This window comes from Ylistrum balloti, unplaced genomic scaffold, assembly GCF_031769215.1.
Source record: "Ylistrum balloti isolate Yb309-2 unplaced genomic scaffold, AGI_CSIRO_Ybal_v1 Utg370450, whole genome shotgun sequence".
Lineage (NCBI taxonomy): Eukaryota > Metazoa > Mollusca > Bivalvia > Pectinida > Pectinidae > Ylistrum > Ylistrum balloti.
Window position 1 is genome coordinate 1,774,429 of NW_026782299.1, and position 24,958 is coordinate 1,799,386.

Here is a 24,958-nt window from a genome sequence, read left to right on the forward strand (position 1 = left end):
TTCTTGGTCAGTCAGAGTTTTACAAATGCTCGTATATCTCGTTATCTCCTTAGATCTACGTATTTCCCATTATCTTTTATACGAGCCTTAAATACGAACTCTGACCTCTATCGATCCTTATCCTACTTGATATTCCACCAGTGCCTAACAAAATGTACCGTTATGTCCTTGCACTGTCCTTCGTGTACCTCGTAGGTCCGACCTCCGCCAAGGACCGTCGTATTTTGATGACCGATCCCGCTTATGTGGCCCATGAACTAGACCGTCTAGAGTCCGAACTACAACAGCTCCAAGCTAAAGTCACCACCCAACAACACACCATAGACAGCCAACAGTCGACTATCACCACACTTACCAGTCAAGGTATGTATCAGTTGTTTCCGTCAAAAATAACCAATAAACCTTAAGTGTTTATGTCAGATGGAATGAAAAGCGGGTGTCAGTTGTTAATTATATAACAGATCTCTTACAAAAACTCTTCAAAGCAGTATACTTTACAAATGTATATGAAAACATCGAACTGCTTTCAGTTGACCACCATAGGCCAACAAGGTAAGGCCAAGTTCAATGCAGCACTATGATGAATTTGATTTTATGCAGTTGGAATCTGAAATGCCGCGATACGCCAATTACGGGTAGTTCAATGGGCATATAGTTTATCATTTTCAAGGGAAGACAACTTTAGTTAGTTTCTTTCCATAGTCCTGCGTTAATGACTGTTAGTAATGCAAAAAATTAACTTTGGTTCTTCACTTGTATGTCTGAAGTACAATCTTTAAGATAGTCGGTGGTAGACACTGCTGGTGGACTTTAAGTCCTCGAGGTTTGCTGTAACCTGCTTGCCACATTTAAATGCATTCGAATAGTGGCACTGTTCAGAAAATATACGCGTAATTGATGCTTTTCTAAAATTATCTACTGTATGACAATTACAAAATTTATCTTATTATGGGGCTGCTGTACCTCCCAGTCTAGAGTTTGACTTTTTCGCTGATCATTTTGGATTTTCCTTAGTTGCTTCCATGGCTTCAAAATTTAGGCCTTTAGCATCACTGACGAGTCCTAGAAGGCCGAACCAGCTGTAGGATATAAAATCACTGACAAGTCCTAGAAGGACGAAACAGCTGTATGATATAGAATCACTGACGAGTCCTAGAAGGCCGAACCAGCTGTAGGATATAAAATCACTGACAAGTCCTAGAAGGCCGAACCAGCTGTAGGATATAAAATCACTGACAAGTCCTAGAAGGACGAAACAGCTGTATGATATAGAATCACTGACGAGTCCTAGAAGACCGAACCAGCTGTATGATATAGAATTACTGACGAGTCCTAGAAGGACGAAACAGCTGTATGATATAGAATCACTGACGAGTCCTAGAAGGACGAAACAGCTGTATGATATAGAATCACTGACGAGTCCTAGAAGGACGAAACAGCTGTATGATATAGAATCACTGACGAGTCCTAGAAGGACGAAACAGCTATGTTATGCAGTTTAATTGGTTATTTGGCTCTACTGTATCTCACTCTAAATTATGAAATGGTGCTATTCAATTTTGTGTCTTTTGTACAATCTTTGGTAAGGTTACACGGTAACAATGTTATAGAGGTCATTATCTATTTAACCAACCCCCCCCCCCCCCCCCCCCACCCCCCACCCCCCAAATAAGGTATAAAGAGTGAAGTTCTCTCTAGCTGAGAGGAGTTACATGCATCCCTCTCAAGGAAATTAAATCGTTCTCGAGTTTCCCGGGGTTGTAACGATGCTTGTGAATAACGCTAAATGATATTCTCGAGAGCCACATTGCCTGTCAATGTCAAAGGTCATTGTTTATTTCAATGTATCGATAAGATAAGAACACAGGACGTCCGGTTCACATGGTTGACCTTTAACCGATGGATCTAAAGAGAGGTTCTCTCTAGCCGAATGGCGGTTAGTAATTTACCAGGGTTACACCTGTTGGTAAAAAAAAAAAACAACCCAAAAGCAAACAAACAAAATCGTAAGTTTGAAGATAGAAATCCATTTCGGCACTAGGTAAAGTAGCGTTTCAATGCAAAATGTTATCTAATTTTCCCTGCAGGTTTCCATCTCAATGTGTCCAGCGCTCCACATGACCTAATCTGTTGATGAAGTAGATGCAATAAAACCATATATTGAATTAAACGTTGAAGTCTCTCTTTAAAAAAAGGCATGAAAATACCAACATGTCATCATAATCGTAATCAAAGCTGTGAACAAAAGAAAGACTTAAACGGAGACTCCTGAAGAAGGGAATAAGACCAGGTGTTCCGACAGAGTAAGCGTCCTGACTACAGTAAAACTTCCCCATAACTAAAAATTACTGAACAGCCTCTATCTACACACTTATCTCTTATTGTAACAACATTGATAAGGTATGGAACTATATTGGATGGAATCCTGCTATATCAATGTCTGTTCATGTGTAAATGATTAGCAAGAAAAAGGAAAGGTATTTCAAATGGGAATTATGATAAAGTTAAGGAACTTTTTTACGCTTTTAAATGTTGGCCTCGACATGGTAAGAGAACTGCTGTTTATCCATCTCACGCCTCTTTTGGCACAACAGGTCCTAGGTCACACACTTTACTCAAACGTCTTTCAAAGATATATATTTATATCCTGTCATGAATTACTCACATGGGTGACCTAAATAATGACAAAACCATTATAATCCATCTGAAAAGTGAGAATAGCTCACCTCTGAATCTCAAACTTGCTGGTTCTAGGTTTCATATTGCGAAGAACAAAAAATCGTTTGAAATCTTGATTAAGAAATTAGTTATTAAGTAAAACGTATGGCCAAAGCTGTGAACTTAGATTATACAGAAAGGAAAACATCATCAGGCCGACCAATATCGGAAATTAACAGATCCGGATACCCTTCCTTTAGCGGAATATGGAGATAGCGAACAGGGTTTTTGATTATCTAGAATATCACAGCTGTTTTAATAATTTAATAATCATTCACATTACCATTACTGCTATTATGTCGTTTACACGTCTTCGGCAGATGTCAGTTCGACCTCTACTATTTAAAATTTAGATTGATATTAAGCATAAAATAAAGTTTAGAATGACTTTAATACGTCCATTAAACAACACAATAATAAACATACTTCCATTTGTCCTAGAATATCATGAGAAACATTTTCTATGTCTAGCATTCAAACGTGCCTAGCTACGTTTGTCCCGATAGCGATTTCCGATGAGCTCTTGAGAGAGAAAATTATTACACAGACGAGACGACTCCTATTAGCAATGTCAAATGGGTCATGCAAAACGGTTTTACAAGTCTCGACCGACACAGTCTGCAAGATAAATGTTGATCAATTTGAAAGCAATAAAAATAAGAGTTGCGATCAATTCAAAATATTCTTGAAGGATCAATATGGTACTTACAGCATTTCGTTTTTTTTTGTTTACAGGGGGTCGAGGCGTGGTTTACACCAGATGGGGCAGAAAAGACTGTCCCGAGGGCAGTGGGAACCAGCTGGTCTACTCTGGTACGGCGCGATTACGTAATTGCTATGAAAAAGTTGTTTATTATACGCATCGCATGCATTGTCTATGTGAATCTTAATGTTTAATGGTCAAGGTAATATTGCTGATCCCCATTTCGAATGCCGATCATTTCTTCCATTAGTTTTGAAATAGACGCATTTTAATGAATGTTTTTGTTCTGTTAAATCCTAAAATATATTTTAACGAGCTATGTTTGACAATATGACCAATGGCTCTGCATCGCATGCCTTGTATGGAATTTTTTTTAAAATTTTTTTTTTTCAAATGCACAATATCACCGTATGGGAACGACACCGGATATTGGTATCAAGAGAAGCGGCAAGGGTTTGTCAGCAGGCAAGCATCCTCGATAATCTTGGGGTTAGGATCACTTTCGCATGTCATGGTAAAGCCTATGGAAAGGCGAAAAGACTAGATTGATTCTTTGATGCTCATCAAACGATTCTCGAGGTCGCGTAACGATATATTGTAATGGCTTTGTAGTTTTCTGTCGCTCCTTTGTAATCCTCAAAAGGAGCATATCATGTTCCAGGGAACGAAAATGATCGTAACTCCTGGAGTATCCATAAGATATCGAGAGAAAACTATATCTTAAGAACCACTCAACACCAGGTTAGATATGTTGATGTTTTAACGATTTCCGCAGTCAACAAAACCAAACAAACAACAGGCCTTCTAGTACTGACAAAATATTTGAGCATTCATTTTTAGCTACATTCATGCTTATTATGTCGTTTCTTTTCTAGTATTTCTGCTATAAACGTAGATTGAACATAGTTCCTGCTGATAATTCAAATTGACGTCAAAATCGCAAAGAAAAGTTGTTTTTCGTTTTTTTTTCGAAAATGTACGGCGACTAAGAGGTATTGTGTACGGCTGCTTGATGTTACCTAAGGTAGGCGGCGTCTTAATAAACACAAATAATCAAAAGCCACAAACACAGTTTAAGGATTTTCCTAATTGATACCACGAGGCAACGATATTAAGTCCCTTTAAAAACGCGTGTGTTACATGTCTTCTCACCGTGCTCCCCTCTTTTGTGTTCATCTCGTTTATGTTTACAGGGAAATGTACCCTGATACGGAATTATACTCTCTGGTTGAAGCCCAGTAACAGTATACGTTCCTATGGGTTGGCTATTTCAAAGATTTTAACCAGAAACTGCGCGCCGGGGCCAGACCCCAGGGTCAATTCTTATATCATGATTGAGGTTTTCCTTGATGCCTAGTAGTTCTATACATGGTTATGGGGTGGGGATCTCTACCGTTTCTACGATATAACCCAGAAATTAAGTCCCGAGGGGACACCCCAGGGCCAATTCCTACGTCGTGAATGTGGATATGGGGTGGGGATCTCAACTGTTTGACCAATTCCATCTTTACCCCCTCCAAGCCTGCGCTAGGAAACGAAGACCCACCTTTTTCACGAAATTTATTCCCCTTCGCCCAAACATGCATCAAACCGATTTGGGCAAAATTCAATTGTTCGTACAAGAACAGTAGGATTTCAAAAGAATTTGCTCTGTTGCCCTTTTGGCCCTTGGCCTTCGGGCAACGCGAGCTAAAATGCAAATAACTGGCGTTATTTCTATGCATAGCATACACAGTATGAGAATATATGGTATCTAGCAAATTTCAATCTGTTTCAAATCAATATGCCGTACACAAATTTTTCAACAATTTTCAAATCACCAGTTTCCAAAATATTTTTTTTTAAGATTTTGAATTTGATTTGAATTGCCTCCAGGAATAATGGACAATCTATGTTAATATTGTTCATACTGAAACAGAAACCACTTTATGGACGATATGGAAGATTATGCCACTCCATCACTATTAGTTCTGGTTATGCTGGCGACGAAAATCGTTTTAAATAAACGTTGCAAATACAGTTCATGTGTGACCCTTAAAAATAACTATTCTAGTAATTTCCCGATATGTTACCTCTCGTTCGGCCCGCATGAAAGTTCCGGCCGCTTCGCTTAGTACCAATATCCTGTGTGGCTACCATACGGTGATTTATTTACGTAAACATAATTCATAATTAAAATTCAAAGTGGATAATATAACTCCTCCTTAAACCAGTATTCTTTCAATGTAAGGCAAACATTGTTTGTCTACAATAATTTTGATCCTATCTTATTTTCGTGTTAACGAAGGTGACCACGCCCACTAACATTCCGGTCAAATATAATGCTCATAAGCCTTAATGCTAACTCATTTGGTTTTTTTTTTTTTTTTTAAATTTGAAGACCTTGAAAGCGTGTTAAAAGTCACTTCCTATCGCAAAGCGTCATACAGGGAACCTACCAGCCAATTCCGTGATTCCAGGCCAGGTCTTGTTGTAATTGTTCAATGTTTTTGACCAGAACCCCAGGAAGGTTCCAGTCAGTCAGCTAAACATTGACAAACATTTATGGTTTTTGACAGTAATCCAATCTAAGCACTGAAAAGATATTCTAAATGGAAACTGGTGAAGACCGGACTTTTAAGATTCCTTCGTTGCCATTAGTAGACAAGTTTTGGATACCGACAATGAAAAACAAACAGAAAATCATTATATATTTCTTTATCAGGTTATGCCGGTGGATCCTGGTACAGCGCTGCTGGTCCGGCTGCCAATCCACTGTGCATGCCCCCTGACCCTACGTGGGGGCCACACAAAAATACATCCCTCACCTATCCATCCTACTTGTATGGCGCCGAGTATGACGACACAACCGTGTTCGGTATGGCTGATTTTAGTGAAGACGTACCGTGCGCCGTGTGTAGAAGTTCAGCCCACTCCATCATCAACATGATACCTGGTCGTACCTCGTGCTACCCAGGTTGGACTGTGGCATATGAAGGTCTACTGACATCCGGGTACCCAAAAAGTAATTCTGGTAACGAATTCATTTGTATGGACGGTCATCCTCAGGCTGTTCTTGGTGGAGGTAATACGAACGATAACGGGCTTCTGTTCTATGCTGTTCTGTCCCAATGTGGATCTCTTCCTTGTCCTCCATATGAGAATAACAAAGTATTGTCATGTGTTGTCTGTATGATGTAAAATAAAGATACACAATACAATTTAAGTAATTTTGTCGTGTTCCATTTCTTCTTCAGCTGATACATGATTCAAGCGCTCGTTCTACCTTTCATTGTTAGATAATACGAAAACGTCTAAGGATTTTGATTTTAACATTCTGTAAGGAATTAGTACACAAGTTTGGTTTATATTGCTTAACATATTACCAACAATTATGTTAATTTTTGGGCTGCTTGCCGGTTAGTGTAAGTATTGAATAGGTCTTCGTGTGAAGCTTTCTTGTGTGAAAGTATGAAAGTGTAACCAACTTGATACTGTTACCACAACACAACTTGTGTACTTAATACTGCCGTCTTCTACCAACGTCTTCCGTTGTACACTTCACTTAGACACGTGGTACTGATGACGGGTGAACCACTCGTGAGCCAGTATCATAATGCTGAACATTAACATATTTAAAATATGAGAGAGAGAGAGAGAGAGAGAGATAACTGATGAACATGCATGGATTGTACAAGAAAAGATACGAATGATCTAGATCCCATGTATGTAAATATGAATCGAATCTGTTGAGAGGTTCATAAGATATGGCACTGACTGTTCGCTATGGTTATAATAACTTATGTGACGCAGCGACCTATGTGAACTTATGTGACGCAGCGACCTATGTCCCAACAGGACAGACACCTTATACCTGGCATAAAGCATATTTACTTTATCAGAACAATTTGGTTAGATTTTGCGGGGTTTTTTTTTCGTTGTATATTTTCAAACGTCAAGTGTACTCTTTAGTTATCCAATTTTTTTATCTTACATTTGTATAGAATTTTTTTTATCTATTTAATAAAATTATTTCCGAACCTATACTTTTCCAGACTAGTTAACACGAATTTCCACTCTCTAGTATCAAAGGCTTTTGCAAAATCTACATATACGCATAAAAAGTAAACTTCCTTGAAAAATCTATGGTGTCCGGTAACTGCCTAACATCACATACGATGTTTCTACTTATCAAAACATATGCTGCAATTTTGCAGTCTGTATTCAAAAGTGTTTGGGTCTCCATCTCGTTAGTTAATTTATACACACACATATATATATTTTTTTCAAATTAATGTGGCTAAGCCAAGTTGCTCGTATCCTTCATTCAATTAGGCAATTACCATATTTTTAACGATATTCCCTTCATTTTCGATTTGTGTCAATGTTTTTGATGTTTCAGTGTTTTGATGATGTCCTTTTATTATGTGTATTAGGACTTGTTGATTTATATGAATTTTCATAGAACAATTTAATCGTATAAAGGATTTAATAACAATTTTTTTATCTTTATTATTCTATTTTTTAAAAGTATTTTAAGTTAAAAATAATCAATGTTTATATCCGGCTTGCAACCCGGTTTATTCTCGATTTATTTGTGGTCCCCGTTTCAGTTTCTCGTAAAAGGTTTCCAGTCTCTTCTCACTAGCGTCTCTTGCAGTTTTTTCAATCCCATGCGAGGCTTGTTTTCATATTTAAAATTGCTAATCTTTTCTCAAAGTTGCTTATGCTAATATTTTGGTCTTTATTATTATTTATATTTACAACATTCTATTGTATTTTTAAAGCTTGTTTTACGATATAAACATTTACATAAAATATTCTCATAACACCTCATCATATCTAAAATGTATTCTTTTCATTCAGTATTGTATTATTAATTTGCCATAACCCTTGCCCGCATCAATTGTCCTTCCCTATATTTAGTTTAATTGATATTGCCAGATGATCCAATGTATTTAATTAGTGCGCATGTCTGAAGATTTACTGGCAATCGGTCTCTATAGAGTTACTGAGAGTCAGTGTCTCTCTGTAGACTAATTGGGAATCGGTGTCTGCAGACTTACTGGGAATCAGTGTGTCTATTTGTAGACTATCAGCGCGTGTGCATTCACTGAAAATTATTACGTCAGTCTGGGAATCGGTGTCTGTCTATAGACTTGCTGACAATCAATCGCTTTGTAGCCTTGCTAGGAATCGGTGTACATCCATTAGGAATCGGTGTCTGTCTGCAGATTTACTGGGAATTATTGTCCGTCTGTAGACTAATTGAGATCCAGTCTGTCCATCTGTAGATTTAATCTGTAGACTTACTGGGAGAAAGTGTCTGTAGACTAATTGGGAATTCGTGTGTCAATCTGTGGAATTACTGGGAATCAGTGTCCGTCTATAGACTTACTGGGAATCAGTGCCTGTCTGTAGATTTTCTGGGAATCAGTGTTTGTCTGTAGACTTTCTGGGAATCAGTGCCTGTCTGTAGACTTTCTGGGAATCAGTGTCTGTCTGTAGACTTTCTGGGAATCAGTGTCTGGCTGTAGACTTTCTGGGAAACAGTGTCTATAGACTTTCTGGGAATCAGTGCCTGTCTGCAGATTTTCTGGGAATGAGTGTCTGTCTGTAGACTTTCTGGGAATCAGTGTCTGTAGGATTTCTGGGAATCGGTGTCTATAAACTTTCTGGGAATCAGTGTCTGTCTGTAGGATTTCTGGGAATCGGTGTCTATAAACTTTCTTTGAATCAGTGTCTGTAGACTTTCTGGGAATCAGTGCCTGTCTGTAGACTTTCTGCGAATCAGTGTCCGTAGGATTTCTGGGAATCGGTGTCTATAAACTTTCTTTGAATCAGTGTCTGTAGACTTTCTGGGAATCAGTGCCTGTCTGTAGACTTTCTGCGAATCAGTGTCCGTAGGATTTCTGGGAATCGGTGTCTGTCTGTAGGATTTCTGGGAATCAGTGTCTATAAACTTTCTAGGAATCAGTGTCTATAAACACAATTTTGTATACAGTTTACTCATCCCAATATTATGCATTGATTCTGAATCAAGTTCTACATGTCATGGTCTTGTGTATCCCTGAAAGCCAATAGGTTCCATCCTTTTACCAGATTTATGGTCCTTAACACTGCTAAATGTAACAATGTTTGTGCTAACAGAAACATGGAGGTATGACAGTTCTTAATGGATCTATATCTCAGAAATGGTAGGTATTTTGTATACAAATAATAGGAAATTAAACTTACTACAAAGTGCACATAAACTTCTAAGGTCATCAGGTCAAAGGACAAACTTGACAGATGCATTGCAGTTCTGAAAGCCAATTATCTTTGAAATAATTGGTATTTTCACTTCCAATACATTAGAGTTCAGTAGGCCTTTACAAGCTCCTCTTTGAGAAGCTTCTGGAGACAAAAGATTAAGGCTTAACTGCCGCAAAGGAATTTGGACCAAATTCATTGATTCTGAAAAGTTCTACGTTTGTGTGTCATGGTCTTGTGTATCCCTCGGGACAAAGAAACAGGCCCTTTAGAAGAAATAGATGTAAATCTTAAGAAGAGGTCCAAGTGCCTTTTACCAGATTTATGGTCCTTACCAATTGCTAAATGCAAACAATAAAGTGTGGAATGACATATTAAGATTTTCAAAGAATGTGAAAAAGTACCATATTTGAGCCCCATAATTCCACTCTATATGGGGAGCAGGGGACCCCTTTTTTTACCAGAAGCAAATATTGTTTACGAAAGTCACATCATACACAAAATATGAACCAAGTATTTATAAATGTGACGAAAATGAGAGCGAAACAGCCAACCACATGGTTGTGGGAAAAAACTCATCATAATGTTGATATGTTAATGTCAATTACCAGTATTTTATTTGTAACTGTTTTACTTTTTTTTTTTAACAATATCTTATCATAAACAAGGCACAGCAAACAATAGAAATAACCTCCCAATTCAACTATGATTGATGCAAACTAAATGATGGAGGAGTGTGTGAAGTTTGATCCAAATCTTTCAAGGATTGAAGCCTTCAGTAACAAGGTTTTTCTGAAATAGTAAATGTGACCATGATCCTACAATACACACTGTCTGAAATATTGTGATTCATCTGAAGAATGTGAAGAAGTATCCTTATTGGTGAATATAGATGTCTGCATCAATTACTTCAATTTTAGAAATTTTGTGTCTGCTTTATTTAACTTTTCAAAGTTCAGAAAACCTGAAATATAAAAATAGAGATATATTTTTATATAACTACTGACTGCTATCATAGGAACAAAAGGCCAGATCTAGTACTCAATCTCTGTTTTCTGCGTTTCCTGTTGGAAGCTCCCTGTTTGTCAACAAACGTAATGATTCAAGATAAAGCATTGTGTAACATTCAAATTACAAAAATAATGTCCATCCTCCGCAGATATTAAACATAAACTTCAAGTTATGTAACGCTTCTTTTCATTGGATAATTTCCAAGATTTAATCCCTGATATACTCATGAAATCTGAAGCTAACCCAAAGGCGGCAGTTATTTTTCCAGCTGAGGCAGATGATCGACATTAGCATTGATGGAATTTGCTATGAAGCCATGCTTAAATGTGTCATCGAATTTTAAGTGGAAGATATTTTAAGTTTGTCCATAATGTAAGAATGCCAATGAAAACACAGATTAGATCACAAATTTTGTTGTTTCAAAACTCGTCGGTGTCTAATGTTCAAATCTCCAGTATATGCATGAAACAAGCTACAATACCCTAACCCAAATCACTGTTTTTAAACTAAATAGATGTCTACTATTTCTGTGAATAATAATCAGCAATCTGATTTAACAGTCTGTCACAAAATTTCAGTTCAAGCAACTTTCTTCCTGTTTCTGTCCGTGCAGGAATGTCTGTAAGTGAAGCAAGCAGCTGAAAAAGACCGAAATCAAAAGTTGAAAAAAGCATGCTTCCACAAAAACACCAATAACCTGGAATATCATATTTGTAGTTTTAGAACCAAACAATGTATAATTTTATCTTCTTTTAAGTAGCTGTGAAATGTCAGGGTTATCTGCTATTTTTAGCTCATTTGGACTTCAGGGATTTTATATTCTGTCCTAATTTGGTTTGAAGCATCCTTGGATGAAGAGGGGTATCAATTTTGTATAAACAAGAGGTCTCCACCTTAAACATGAGGGGCTCCGCCTAATAGGGGTAGGAATGTCCGGATTTTGTCACAATTTAGTCTGATGTGTCCTCTGGTATGTGGAAATCAATATTGTTTCAATGATAGTTCTATACCCTTTGAGGCAGGAAGGGTGGGTGTAGGAATGTGTAGCTTCTTTCCCAAGTTTGTCAAAAGCATACTTTCATGAAGGAGACTTTTGTTAAATGGTTTGGCTGACCCCCTAGGCTCTGATGGTTGAGGTCAAAAGGGCATTCCTTTTCCCTTTGTTGGGATAGAGCAGTTAAAGCCATAAAAACCCAGCTGAGTGATTAAGACCCCATGGACCTTTTGTTTCAAGATTATAAACAACAATACTGAAGCAAAACATGTCTTCTACAGCCCCCACATAAAAACAACAAGAAAATACCAATATGAGCACATAATTGTAATCTAAACTCAAATTCAATAAAACTCTATCAAAACATGAACAATTATGCAGATTTATGTGGATATTCTTGAAAAAGTAACAAGAGAATAATACCAGGTGTTCCAAAAGAATAATCATCTTCAACCCTCAATCAAAAGAGGTAAGATGCAGCTGTTTGAAATTAACTCATCATAATACAGATTTTAAAGAACTTGCTCTATGTCCACTATTTGGCCACCATTTGATCCCAATGGGCCAGATCCCACTGTTCATACATAATTGATCTCCTTTTTCCTAACATGTCTCGCACCAAATTGGGACAGAATAAAGGGAACTGTAAAGATTCTAAAAGTTTAATTTTAATTTCCCCTTTTTGGCCTGCCCCTCATGTCTCCTTAGGATTTATCAACTTTTCTTTAACAATTTACAACCCCTACCTCCATATGAAGGTGCTTAAGATCAAATTTGGTTAAAATCTATGCAGTGGTTATTTAGGCTGTTGAGCTAGTAATTACATGGCGGGTGTCGTCTATGAAACAGATACCTGGAATCTGGAATACTACATTTGCTTTGTCAGATAACTGGATATACTTAATGCTAAACTGACTTCAAAGTACTGTTTTCTTCAAGTGTGATGTCATCTTCATTCTGAATCAGATGTCAATACAACATTCATTGTTGATGTGAACTCCTTACTATTTTTAACTTTGTTCAATATCAAAGATTCCTACTTTTTACATACCTTGGACTTGTCTGTGGGGAAAGATACATTCTGTGATTGGCTGGGTTGTACCTGTAGAGACAGGTTCTGTGATTGGCTGGGTTGTACCTGTAGAGACATGTTCTGTGATTGACTGGGTTGTACCTGTAGAGACAGGTTCTGTGATTGGCTGGGTTGTACCTGTAGAGACAGGTTCTGTGATTGACTGGGTTGTACCTGTAGAGACAGGTTCTGTGACTGGCTGGGTTGTACCTGTAGAGACAGGTTCTGTGATTGGCTGGCTGACTGGAGAGATTCGTCCTCTGATAAATCATTCTGATCCTCAATCCTATTTTTATACTTTAAGACTGTAAAAATCAAGAGTATTGATGAAACAATGAATGCTTTCCGAAAATCACTTGATGTGACACAAAATTTTAACAATGCGCAATAATTATGTAAGTGAGGGATTTCAGATCCTGAATTTGGTATACAAAGTGCAATGCCTCTAAAACTGAAGGGTCGAGGGCCCTGAATTTGGTATACTGCCAATTCTCTTATTATGACCAATGTATACATAAAGTTTCTTAACCCGAATTTTAATGCAAGCGAAGTTATGCTCATGAAACAAAATTTTAATAACGGACAACAAATCTATGATTTAAGGGTTTGCAGACCCTAAAATTGATACACTGCACTTTGTTTTAGTGTGATAAATGTATAAACCAAGTTTTGTTATCCTGGCTTAAATGAATACAAAGTTATGCTATGGACAAAACAATTCTTACAAAAGGGTAATAAATTATGTAATTAAAGGGTCTAAGGCCTTGTGTTTGCTTCACTGTGCACTGCACACTGTCTTAACATCAACAATGTATACACTAAGTTTCATTATCCATGTTTAATTGTGGGGTAAGATATGCTAAAAACAAGACATTTTTAACAATGGGTAATAACTCTGTAATTGGAGAGTTGAGAGGCCCCAGAATTTAGCATATGGCAAATTGTCTTAGAATGCTTCATTATTCTAGTTTATATGCAAACAATTTAAAACTATGCTCTGCCCACTAAATTTTAACAAAGGTCAGGAACTCTAATCAAGGTGTTGAGGACCCTGAATTATGTACAATGCACATCGTTTTAGTATAATCAATGTATACACTAAGTTTCATTTCCCAAGTTTGAAAGCAAAGAAATTTAAAAAAAAAAGGGCAATAACTCCGTAATGGAGGTGTCAAAAGCCCTGAATTTGGTGCACTGTACAGTGCTCTTTGCCATAGTATGAAAAATTACTGTATACACCAAGTTTTATGATCCTTGCTGAACTTTTGGCAAAGTTATGCTCCAGACATGAAAAGATAGATGGAAAGACCGCAAAATGGATAGATACACAAAGCTGCAACTCTACGCTTCCCCAAAATATTTGGGGGGAGCATACAAAAAAAAAAAAAAAAAACCATGAGAAACAGTGAAACTGAAGAATGCACGCCCTAAAATGACTTCACTGGACACAAAATTTTAAGAAAGGGCCATAACTCTCTAATTTTGGGGTCAAGGGCCCTTAATTTGGTACAAAGTATATTGTCTTATTATGATCAAATGTATACACCAAGTTTCATGATTCTGGTTTAAATGCAAGCAAAGTTATGCTCATATCTAAATTTTTATTAATGGCCAATAATTCTGTTCTGAGAGGCCTGGGACACCAACTTTGCTACACTGCATCTTGCTTTAGAATAACTGATGTATATATTATATTTCAATATCCTAGTTTAAACACAGTCAAAGTAATGCTCTGAACACAAAATTTTAACAAAATGCCATAACTATTCAATTTAGAGGTCAATGGCACTGAATTTGGTACACAGCATATTGTCTAAGTATCATCAATGATTACACCAAGTTTCATGATAATTGCTTAACTGTTGGCAAAGTTCTGCTCCGCACAAATTTTTTTAACAAAGGGCAATAATTCTGAAACTGAGGAGTCAAAAGCCCTGAAGTTGGTACACTGGACATTGTGTATTCATAAAGTTTCATTATGCTAGTCTAAATGCAAGCAATCTAAAAGTGTGCTCTAGACACAAAATTTTAACATTAGACATAAACTCTGTTATTAAGGGGTTGCAGGCCTGAGTTTGGTATATTGTACATCATATTAGTACAATCAAAGTATATGCCATGCTTTGTTATCCTAGTTTTAATGCAAGCAAAGCTCTGCACATGACAAGATTTAATAAAGGCCAATGACTCTGTTCTGAGGGGGTCAGGGGCCCTGACTTGCCTACAATGCATCTTGCTTTTGTATAACAGATGTATACATCATGTTTCAATATCCTAGTTTAAATGCAGGCAAAGTAACCCTCCAGACACAAATTTTTAACAAAGGGCAATAGACTTTGTAATCAAGGGGTTGTGGGCCCTTACATTGGTACACTGCACATTGTCTTCCTATAATCAATGTATACATTAAGTTTCATTATCCTGCCTTTTTCATATTATGCATAATTAAGATGCAATTGCCAAATGCATTCATTCTTCAGCAAATTCTGGATAAGTGAGGTGAATTAGTTTGAAGCTATGAAAAAAAGGAGGAAAATATTAGTGTAACCAAGAATACATTATTTTTCTATGAACATTGCACACACAGCCAGCTGATTATGTAACTGGTTAAATACAATGAAAAGCCTAACAGATTTTAACAGATAGTCAATCATCCTATCTAACAAATTTCCCATCACTATGATGTAGTGACTCCAGTAATGTCCCATTGTGACCGTAATGCAGTAAGTTCCCAAGAATGACTGGCTGTAGCCTTACACAAAGATATGATCAGGTGGGAATATTCAGTTGTGACACCACCTGAAGCAGTGACCTAGGACGGTTGAGTTGTAACTTGACATGAAGTAGTGAACAAAGCATTTCAAGTTGTAACATTACCTGAAGTTGGGACCAAGGAATGTCCAGTTGTGACCTTACCAGAGGTATTTCGGAACATTTTTTCAGGTTGATATAGTCAACAGAATAATTTCTTATAATACAACCAGTAGAGATTAAAATGTCACATTTTGTTCACAACTTTATCACCTTCATCAGAATGAAGTGTATTATCATTAATGTATGGGACGCCTGAGATGGTAAAGAACTGACAGACAAGAGGTAGTGATCCTGTAACGTCAAGTTGTAAAATTACACTGAGCCCAGGAATGTCCAGTTGTGACCGTACCTGAAGTAGTGACCCAAGCATATCTAGTTGTGATCTTACCCTAGGTAGAGACCCAAGAATGTCTAGTTGCAACATCACATGAGGAAGTGACAAAGGAATGTCCAGTTGTGACCGTACCTGATGTAGTGACCCAAGCATATCTAGTTGTGATCTTACCCTAGGTAGAGACCCAGGAATGTCTAGTTGCAACATCACATGAGGAAGTGACAAAGGAATGTCCAGTTGTGACCGTACCTGATGTAGTGACCCAAGCATATCTAGTTGTGATCTTACCCTAGGTAGAAACCCAGGAATGTCTAGTTGCAACATCACATGAGGAAGTGACAAAGAAATGTCCAGTTGTGACCGTACCTGAAGTAGGGACCCAAGAATGTCTAATTGCAACCAAACACAAATTTGTGACAAGAAGAAATATCCAGTTACAACTTTACATGAAGTGGAGAACACTTACAAACCATAGCATAGAAAACTTACTGCATGAAATAATCCTGTGATTATGTCCATTTGCAACTTTTCTTGAACGCTTACTCAAATGGCTGTTGTTAGGAATGTCCTTTTTTACCAGCAGATCAGAGAGTGACCATCAGACCTTTACTGTCCAAGAGTGACATCCACACCTTTACTGTCCACACCACTTACCTGATTGGCTTACTTCAGAAGATGTACTGTCATGGCTACTGTTGATGATGATAGCCTCATTAAACGAGTCCATAACAGATTGTGCTTCACCAGTCATACAGTGGTCTTCATCAGCACTCCTTGATATTGTCTCTTTGATTGCTGACCTATCCTTGCCTATTATTGCAGATTCTGGGGAGTTGTTCAAAATCTCTATAGATTCGTCCCCAAGATTTGGTTGGCCAGAAATGTCTTTGCTAATCAAGGCTGTGTCTTCACTTCTTTCTAAAGAAGATCTTCCTCTTTTTCGTTTAGCACCAGAGAAAAATAGACGTCGCTTTGTTAATTGACTATCAGGTTCACTGTCTGTTTGGGAAGATGGTGTCTCATCTTTAGTTACTTTATTGCTCACATCTTGATGTTTAACTGAAAGGAGTTGATCTTCTGTTTGATATCCATTACAATTTGTTTGGAGCACATCTAGATCTTTTAAAGATGACATTTGCCTGTATAAAGTTGTCTCTGGCAATGATACCCTACACTGAGAGAAACTTTTACTGGGTGTAGCCAGTTTTTCTAGTCTCTCATCTTCCTCTCTTTCTAAAGCTTCCAAATATGCCTTGCATCGAGTTGGTGACACTGCATCTGCAATACTGGTGATCCTTTTTCTGTTGAAATCTACGATGGATCCATTCTCAGGGGACAGACACGGGACAAAGTGCTGGGACTCCTGATTAACTGGCATCTGTAATGACTGTGAAATACTGATATTAGATCTCTTAATTGATCTTTGTTTTTTAGAAGGAGTAACTTCAAGTTCCGCATCAGCTAAAACCACATTTGAGCTCGTTGTTTTATCTGTATTAACATCAATTTCAGCTAGAGGCAGATTCTGTGTTTGATTGATTAAAGGACTGATGCTGGACAATGACCCACAGATTCAAGATGATTTGAACAATACATTGCAATGACAGAATTGTGATAGATTGAATAAACAGATAAGTGATATATATGACATTAAAGATTAAATGATATTAACCATTAAGGCAAACTTTAAGTCACTTACATGATTATCTGTTCTTTCCTCTGGTGTAACATCCTTTCTCCCTATTAAAATCAAATGCCGATCTTACTTTTGACATCTGTAGTCAGCCCTGTTAGTCTGATATAATTCCAAACAGTGACAGACCTATCTTATCAACAATTAAACAAACTTGTCACAAGCAACAATATTGAAGAAATTATTTGTGCACCCCGATTTCAGCCATTTCATAACAACATTATCATGCAACTATGGTATTTATTATCAAACATAACTTTGCAAATGTAGAAAAGCATTTGATTTTGCCTTTATTTATTTTTATACAAATACCGACCTTATACCTCAAACTAACGATGGTTTACATCGATACCTTTTTTCAGAGATGATGGTTGACATAATGTCTCCATGCTTGATACATCATCCACTAACGTGTGCGTCACATAGCTGACAGTCTTGTCACTAGAGCCCGTCTCCTCTGAACTGGCTGTTACACCAATTTCTGGCATGTAACCTTCTTTCCACTCTTACAACATAATTATGTTATGGTATAAATGTTACAATATTGAACTTTCATGTTGACTTTAAACTACTACAGTCTTTGTAATCAAAATAACTACAATTTCGTGAAAATGGAGATAAAAACTGACTGATGATTACAAATTATCAAAATAGGATTGATTGACTTGTAAACTACTAAAAACCTCTTAAACAAGGCTGAAATCAGTCAGCAATATAAGACTATTCATTTCAAGTACCTGTGCACTTAATAAATATAACAGTACTGTTAAAGTGGTTTTATTTTGGGTCTTTTTTGGCTGGATAAATTTTTTGTCCTTTGGATGTGCAAAAACAATTAAGCATTAAAAACAGACTTTAGAGTTCAATATTGCCTGGCAAATTCCTACTTCCAAAAGTCAGTAAAAAAACACCTTTTGAAATGATATCTGAATTAAAAAAAAAAACAATTTGAGAAATTTTCAAAGTCCTTGCTTCACTTGCATGGCTCCAAGAATCAGTGCAATGATGGAGCATGAAATCCATTGATCAGGTAAATATGTTATCTATAAGGGACTCAATTTTCACAAGAACTGTATTTTGCAGTTGAAATATAATTGCGGAAAATTATGAAAATTCGAAACACATAAAAATAACAACTTGTGGTTTAATATAACAAGAACTGATGTTAGCTGACAATTCCGCTTATCAACTTCTTTTCTCTAAACATTCCAAGAGATTTTAGATTTGGTGACATTTGCTTACTATGTATCTGGTACAAAAACTAAGATCAAATTTGAACTCAAAATCAACACATGATTGGTAAATAGCTTCAACAAAACAACCAAATACACAGGCTAAATCTATAATTTGTGTATATCCAACAGCTGACTACAGAGTTTAGGAATGACTTTGTAAAGACAACACGCTCACCTGCAATATCCTGTAAAATAACCTGCTCATGTTCTGGTATCAAGAAATCTCTAACTATAAATGGTCTTCTCAAATCCTCGGTAATGGACAGTTCTTTGTTGTATACCATCTCTGAAAACGCATAGAAATAGCATAGTTAATTCCACTTAAGTTTGAGGAAGTTTAAAATCTTTATACAAGGGCATGAATCAAATCATATTTTCTTCCCATTTAAATATCTTAAAAAGAAAATCACCCCTGCAACACATCTGTATTTATTGTAAAACAAGAGGCCCACTGAGCCAGCGTTGCTCACCCAGAACTCATTGTTGCCTTGTATATGAATCATGAACATCTCTTTCTGAAAACTTTGTTAGGCTCCATCCTAGGTGACTACAAACCATATATCATGATCTAACCATGATGTAGACTTTTACAGATTTGTTAATCAGGCCATCATTTGAATGTTGTGGCCTTTAATATGGATCATTTATTTTTTGCAAACTTCATTTGGCATCATCCTACCAACCTACCACATCATCATCAAAGTATTTTATTGCAGTTGATCAGAAGAAATTGTTTTGAAGGTTTTAACTTATTTGACACCTGTGTCCTTGAAAATGGGTCAAGGATAATTCTTTTCAGAAATTTTGTTGGGCTTCATTGCAGGAACCTGTCAGCTAACATCATTATTCTAGACCTTGTAGTTAATTAGCAGAAGTTGTTTAATGGGTTTGGCCTATGATTTCTGTGAGCTTGAATATGGGTCATGGTCACTCCTTTCTGCAAATTTTGATGGGGTTTACTCAAAGGAGCCTAATGTCAAATACAGGCTGGACTTATTGATGGATAACACCTCATGGAATAAGCTAACTTGCCATTTAGATGAACTAAAACAATAGCTTTATCAAATTCATCTTTTGTTTTCTTTTGCACTTGAATCTGTACCATATAAACGCCATATGGCAATCAAAACACTTAAGACCTTACGTTTCCATGTTGTCTTTCTCGTCGTTTTCTCCCGACTTCCATGCATTACTGTATCTTCATCCATTTCAGCCAAGTCTTTCTTCTTACCCTGCCAAACTTTTTCATCTTGTATATGCAAACTGTCTGTAACCCTTTTTGTGCTTTGTCCGGTTGCCATGTTTTTTGATCCCTCCATAGTCCTTTTCTTGGTTTTTTTCTTTGGAGTCACATCTTTTGGTGTATCATTGACATCTTTTGCGATTTCCTCCAGAAGTTGTGTAACAGAAATACTAGACATTGATTCATTTTGTTGTGATAAATCTGATGTTATTGGCATGGTATTTCTCAGCACTTCTTCTCTTTGCCATTCAATTCTGAAAAGGTGAAGAAAATTGGTACTTTTTCTGGTATCCAAATAAAAACAATAAATCAGAGAAAACCAAAAAAATGTACCAGTTAGAGTTGGGTCTAAAGTCACACCTCACAGATAAAGGAAAGTCCAAAATTGAAAGATATATCAAAAAAGTAAGGTACGAGTCCGGGAAATTACTGACATATCAGTTGTAATGAGGTCATAGGTGGGGCCAAATCTTATCCTATCATAAATCTCCATACGAGGTAGTCTAAGGGTTAAAAATATTAAATATTATCTCTGTTTTCCTGGCTATTGTTTCATAACATTGTCAACAAACGGAGATATCTCACTGGTCAAAGTCACCAGTATCTCTGGTCAAAGTAAGGTACGACAATCTATCCAAGATAGTAGACATTAGAGTTCAAGGGGAGTGCTTGCAACTAAGTCCTCCCTACCTCTGATCAATATGGTTTTCACCAGGGGATGAAGATTATTTGAGGTAAAATACATTAAATGCAGGAAAGTCTCACAAAGTGGGACAAGTGGCCATTACTCACCTGGATTTTAAAGCCTAGCAATGGTATACATGCCTAAAGGTTAGGTATTTCAAATATTTTCAAATTACAGCTCAGTCACTTATCCCCTTTGGTAAGACCAATGGGTAAATTCTTATCTCCCGACCGTTTCCTTCTTTTGATTACTGCTCTACTGCTTCAAAGATGTAACACTAAAACTTAGTCTCTTCAGGTGGGGTCAGACTCCAGGGCAAATTCTTACATCACAGTTTTGTTTAACTCTCTATTCCCAACAATGCTATATATGGTTGTGGAGAGGAGATCTTGACTATTTCAAAGATATAGCCAATTTCCAGGATTGGGTCCCTTTTACCCAAAGTGCTTCACACCAAATTTGGGCAAAATCTAATCATTCCTACAGGAGGAGCAGGATTTTATAGAACTTCTGAAACTCCCCTTTTGGGCTCTGCCCCTCAGGCCCTGGGGGATCAGGACACATCATTTATATTAAATATGTTCCATTTCTCTCAAGGATGCTTTTGACCAAAGTTGGTCGAAATCTGCTCAGTCATTCAAGACTAGTAGTGATTTTTAGAAGAAGTTGATAGATGATGTCTGATGGATGGTAGACCCCACACCATGCACCAAAAGCAAAATGTCAGCTCTCAAAGAACCATTTTTTTTTGTGCAGGAATCATCAACCTGCATGAACATCACTAGCAAGGACAACTTTCTGGTTTCCTTCCCTGCTCTATCATTTTACGCTAGAGAGGACAACTCACTGCTTTTCTTCCCATAGGTCTTTCATTTTCCTTTGTATTCTTGCATCTTGATCACTGCAATAAAAATGTTTTGTCTGTGAACAATTGTGATGATAATAAGACTTAAGGGTAACTATGGACAAATGATAGACACAATTAGTAACCCTTTTAGTCGTGCTTAATGTGATTATAAAACAGAATAAAGATTTCAAGAGGTCGTCATTTGTACTAAAATTAGTTGATGTTACAGAATATATGGATAGCAGTTAATCATTTGCTGTCAAAATGTCTTCAAATCCACAGCATCATTTTTTGAAATCAATAAAACACTTATTATGACAATTTAAAATTTTGGTTCCATAACTAGACAGGTACAAACTGATATAACCTGCAAATAAGAGAAATGTCTGTGTATTTACAGGGATATCACTTATACCAAATCTGGCTCCTCAGCCAAAATAACAGATATGTGTAAAGAAAGTGCTTCATATTCTAGTGAAAACAAGCTCATCAACTACCTCTCAATCCATTAGCTATACATAAATGAACAAAGCTGTTGATATTACATTAACACTGAGCCAAACTCACATAATCATTCATCCAAGTAAATATGAATTATTTTTCCCACAATGCAATATGTTAGCAATGAAATATACCAGGAAAAAAAGAAAAAAAAAAGCTGCTGGTGTCAAGGTAAAGATAGTGTTTTTATTAAACTACATTTTAATTTAAGGGGAAACAAAGCCTACTATAGTTCAGAGTCTTTAAAGAACAGATAAGAGATTGTTGGTGTCCTACAACAAGCATCTATTTTATATATATTTCAGTCATGATCAATTGTTTAGCTAAAATCGACAAGCCAAATATTAACATCAATTCTGTATTTTCCCAAGTAAGCACACCTGATCCTGTTATCTGGTTTTTTAAGGGGCTTAATATTTCAAATGCAATATCTTTCAGAACTGTCAGGAATTAGGTCCACAGCTCAGTATAAAGAACCCTTAACCGGTGTAAAATGGTAATTCTGTCTCGTTAATTTTCCAACAATAAAAAAGTGTAGTACAGTTCTGTGGTGAAAAGTAGTGCATTAGTTTGTTGGATGAACAGATGTGTTTTCTGTAAGAAAGTAATTTATGGAGGGATATAGTACCAGTGGATGAGTCTGTGTTTTCTTTGGAAGCCTTCCTGCAGATCCCAGAGTCTGAAGTTGTCAATATGGAGAACAAATTCACACTTGGCCTGTGGAAACAATTACCATCAGCATTACCCTATTGGGAATACCAGTGTTATCCAGCATTTTATAGTCATTTCTGATTATCTGTTCCAACAGAATATTGATCAATAAGAATCTAATAGAAGCGGATATGCTTTACATGGTCAACTGTCATCAGATTATAAAGAAGTGATTCAATTTCATATTAAAGAAATATTCACTCATGGTCATCATGAATTTCAGATCTGGCTTAAAATCTAAGCAGTTTTGCAGGAAAATATATTGATGACATTTTCATGGAAATAAATACCAGATTTTTGTGAGGTCGAAATTCTGTGTGGTACTTGCAGACCAGCAGTAAAGCCTGGTTCCATTCTACAGGGCAGCTGTTGGAATCCTCCAGTCTGCAACACACGAGTTGGTATAAATATGAATAACTACGAGGTGTTTAACCATTCTCAAGATTTGTTATCAAAACAAGATGAACAGTAACATATGTCAACAAATACCATACATGCATCTGTAATGCTAAGCCGTAATCATTTATCTTGAGTGGAAAATTGTACAGCATCAGACTTTGCAACATCAGGTGATATTTAATCTCTCCTCCAGTGGTTCATATTCCTCAGAAAGCTGATATTACAGGCAATCCCTGTGCTGTTGTGGTTGCGTCAATATTTTATTTGAATTACTATAGCTCTGGTTAACATTAAACAGACCTCCCACACAATGATGATGTTCAGTAATGTAGCCACAAACTACACAAGACCGCACCTCAAAAGGACTCTGCATAGCAACAAGGAGAAACACAGCCAACCAACAAAATTGAAAGTTTCAATACTAGAATTTGTCTTTTCTTCTTTTCTCTTACAAACATGATGCCATACCTGATCCAATAAGTCTAATGTGAATAAAGATACTTCAAACAATTATTAATAACTGACTTTTTTATAAGTTAATAAAGATTTGTTGTGCCTGCCACAACCTCATGAAATATCACATGATTTCTGATTTGAAGAAGGCAAAACTCAAATGTTGGATATCTTCATATTGCATTTTAAAAGTTTAGAATAAAGTTACAAATATTGCCTTAGACATACTAATGCAACATTAACTCACTCCTGTCTAAATTTCTGCACAGCATCTGCTGAGAAGACAGCTCTAATGATAACCTCTCTGTCTGCAACGTCTCGCACCACACTGCCATCACCCAGTATCTCTATATCCTGCAAGAACAATCAATAATTATTTTGTGCTCAACTTCACATTTTCAATGACTACATTACAATTAAGTGTATATGGATAATAATCAGTTGTCGACTGACGCTTCGTTGTATATCTACATCAATAACCCCAACCAGAAAACTGCAGCAATCAAACCGATACCTTTTCACTTTATAAAATACTCATAGACATATACATGTTTGTGTGCTTCAATCATAAAGTAATCATCTTGACCAGGTCTACCATTGATCATAACATGATACCAGTAAATAGATATGACCAAATAGGGGTATTTACTTACAATACAAAAGCAGTAAATTTTGAAAATAATTTGAATTCTTTTAAATATGCAAGTTATTCCTGGCATCACATCATTTGGTTTTAGAATATGTCATCAAATACATACTTTATATGTTGTTTTTTTGAGTCCGGTGAAGAGTATTTGTCTAATCCTGGACAGGAAATCAATTTAACTTGAAGTAGTTTTTTTCGTGTGTCGAGTCTGTTTTCTTTATTTTGGGAGCTTTTTTCGAATTCATATTTGCATTTAGCTCAAATAAATACTTTCTCAATCACGAACGGAAACATTTTGGCATGTGTGCAAGATCTGGGTGAATATGAGAAAGACTTTGGCATTTAGTGGTACCGTTCGGACCCTTTCTAATCCCTTACCACCTTGTAACTAAAGTCGTGAGTATCGGGACACGTACTCTAATTACGTCAATGGTTTGACTTTTCTGTTTTCGTGTTGGACTGCAAATACAATTGACAATCCATGGGTGTTGTTTTAAAGAACAGTTATGTGAACCAAATTTCGATCGAGACATCTTGAATCCATCACAACTCTTTTTGGATCTTTCCCGCCATCTTGTGCAAATAATACTCTTCAACAAATGTTTCGGGTTAAATGCATAATATTTCGAACGTATTTTCTTTTTCAGCAAGTCATCTATCTCTAATGA

At 36.6% G+C, this 24,958-nt stretch overlaps 2 protein-coding genes across 2 annotated transcripts; one reads left to right on the top strand and one right to left on the bottom strand.

Moving 5' to 3' along the window:
- The first annotated feature begins 152 nt into the window (after positions 1 to 152).
- LOC132555042 (short-chain collagen C4-like) lies at positions 153 to 6,601 on the top strand. The gene is made up of 3 exons (XM_060219381.1): positions 153 to 363; positions 3,454 to 3,531; positions 6,126 to 6,601. The coding sequence occupies exons 1-3, from the start codon at positions 153 to 155 to the stop codon at positions 6,599 to 6,601; spliced, it is 765 nt and encodes a 254-aa protein (XP_060075364.1).
- A 3,656-nt stretch (positions 6,602 to 10,257) lies between these two features.
- On the bottom strand, positions 10,258 to 24,850 carry LOC132554918 (uncharacterized). The gene is made up of 12 exons (XM_060219247.1): positions 24,707 to 24,850; positions 23,892 to 23,998; positions 23,083 to 23,176; positions 22,710 to 22,798; positions 21,581 to 21,634; positions 19,950 to 20,302; positions 18,981 to 19,091; positions 17,923 to 18,075; positions 17,577 to 17,617; positions 16,532 to 17,264; positions 12,709 to 13,034; positions 10,258 to 11,301 (listed from the first exon to the last, which is right to left on the bottom strand). The coding sequence occupies exons 1-12, from the start codon at positions 24,821 to 24,823 to the stop codon at positions 11,185 to 11,187; spliced, it is 2,295 nt and encodes a 764-aa protein (XP_060075230.1). The 5' UTR covers positions 24,824 to 24,850; the 3' UTR covers positions 10,258 to 11,184.
- Between the last annotated feature and the right edge of the window lie 108 nt (positions 24,851 to 24,958).

Coding starts and splice junctions, on each gene's coding strand:
- LOC132555042 (XM_060219381.1), top strand. CDS start 153: ATGTACCGTTATGTCCTTGCACTGTCCTTCGTGTACCTCGTAGGTCCG. Junction 364..3,453: donor CACCACACTTACCAGTCAAG/GTATGTATCAGT, acceptor TTTTGTTTACAG/GGGGTCGAGGCGTGGTTTAC. Junction 3,532..6,125: donor GAACCAGCTGGTCTACTCTG/GTACGGCGCGAT, acceptor TTTCTTTATCAG/GTTATGCCGGTGGATCCTGG.
- LOC132554918 (XM_060219247.1), bottom strand. CDS start 24,823: ATGTCTCGATCGAAATTTGGTTCACATAACTGTTCTTTAAAACAACAC. Junction 22,799..23,082: donor TTCGACCTCACAAAAATCTG/GTATTTATTTCC, acceptor TTGTTTCCACAG/GCCAAGTGTGAATTTGTTCT. Junction 17,618..17,922: donor ACCATCATCTCTGAAAAAAG/GTATCGATGTAA, acceptor TGATTTTAATAG/GGAGAAAGGATGTTACACCA.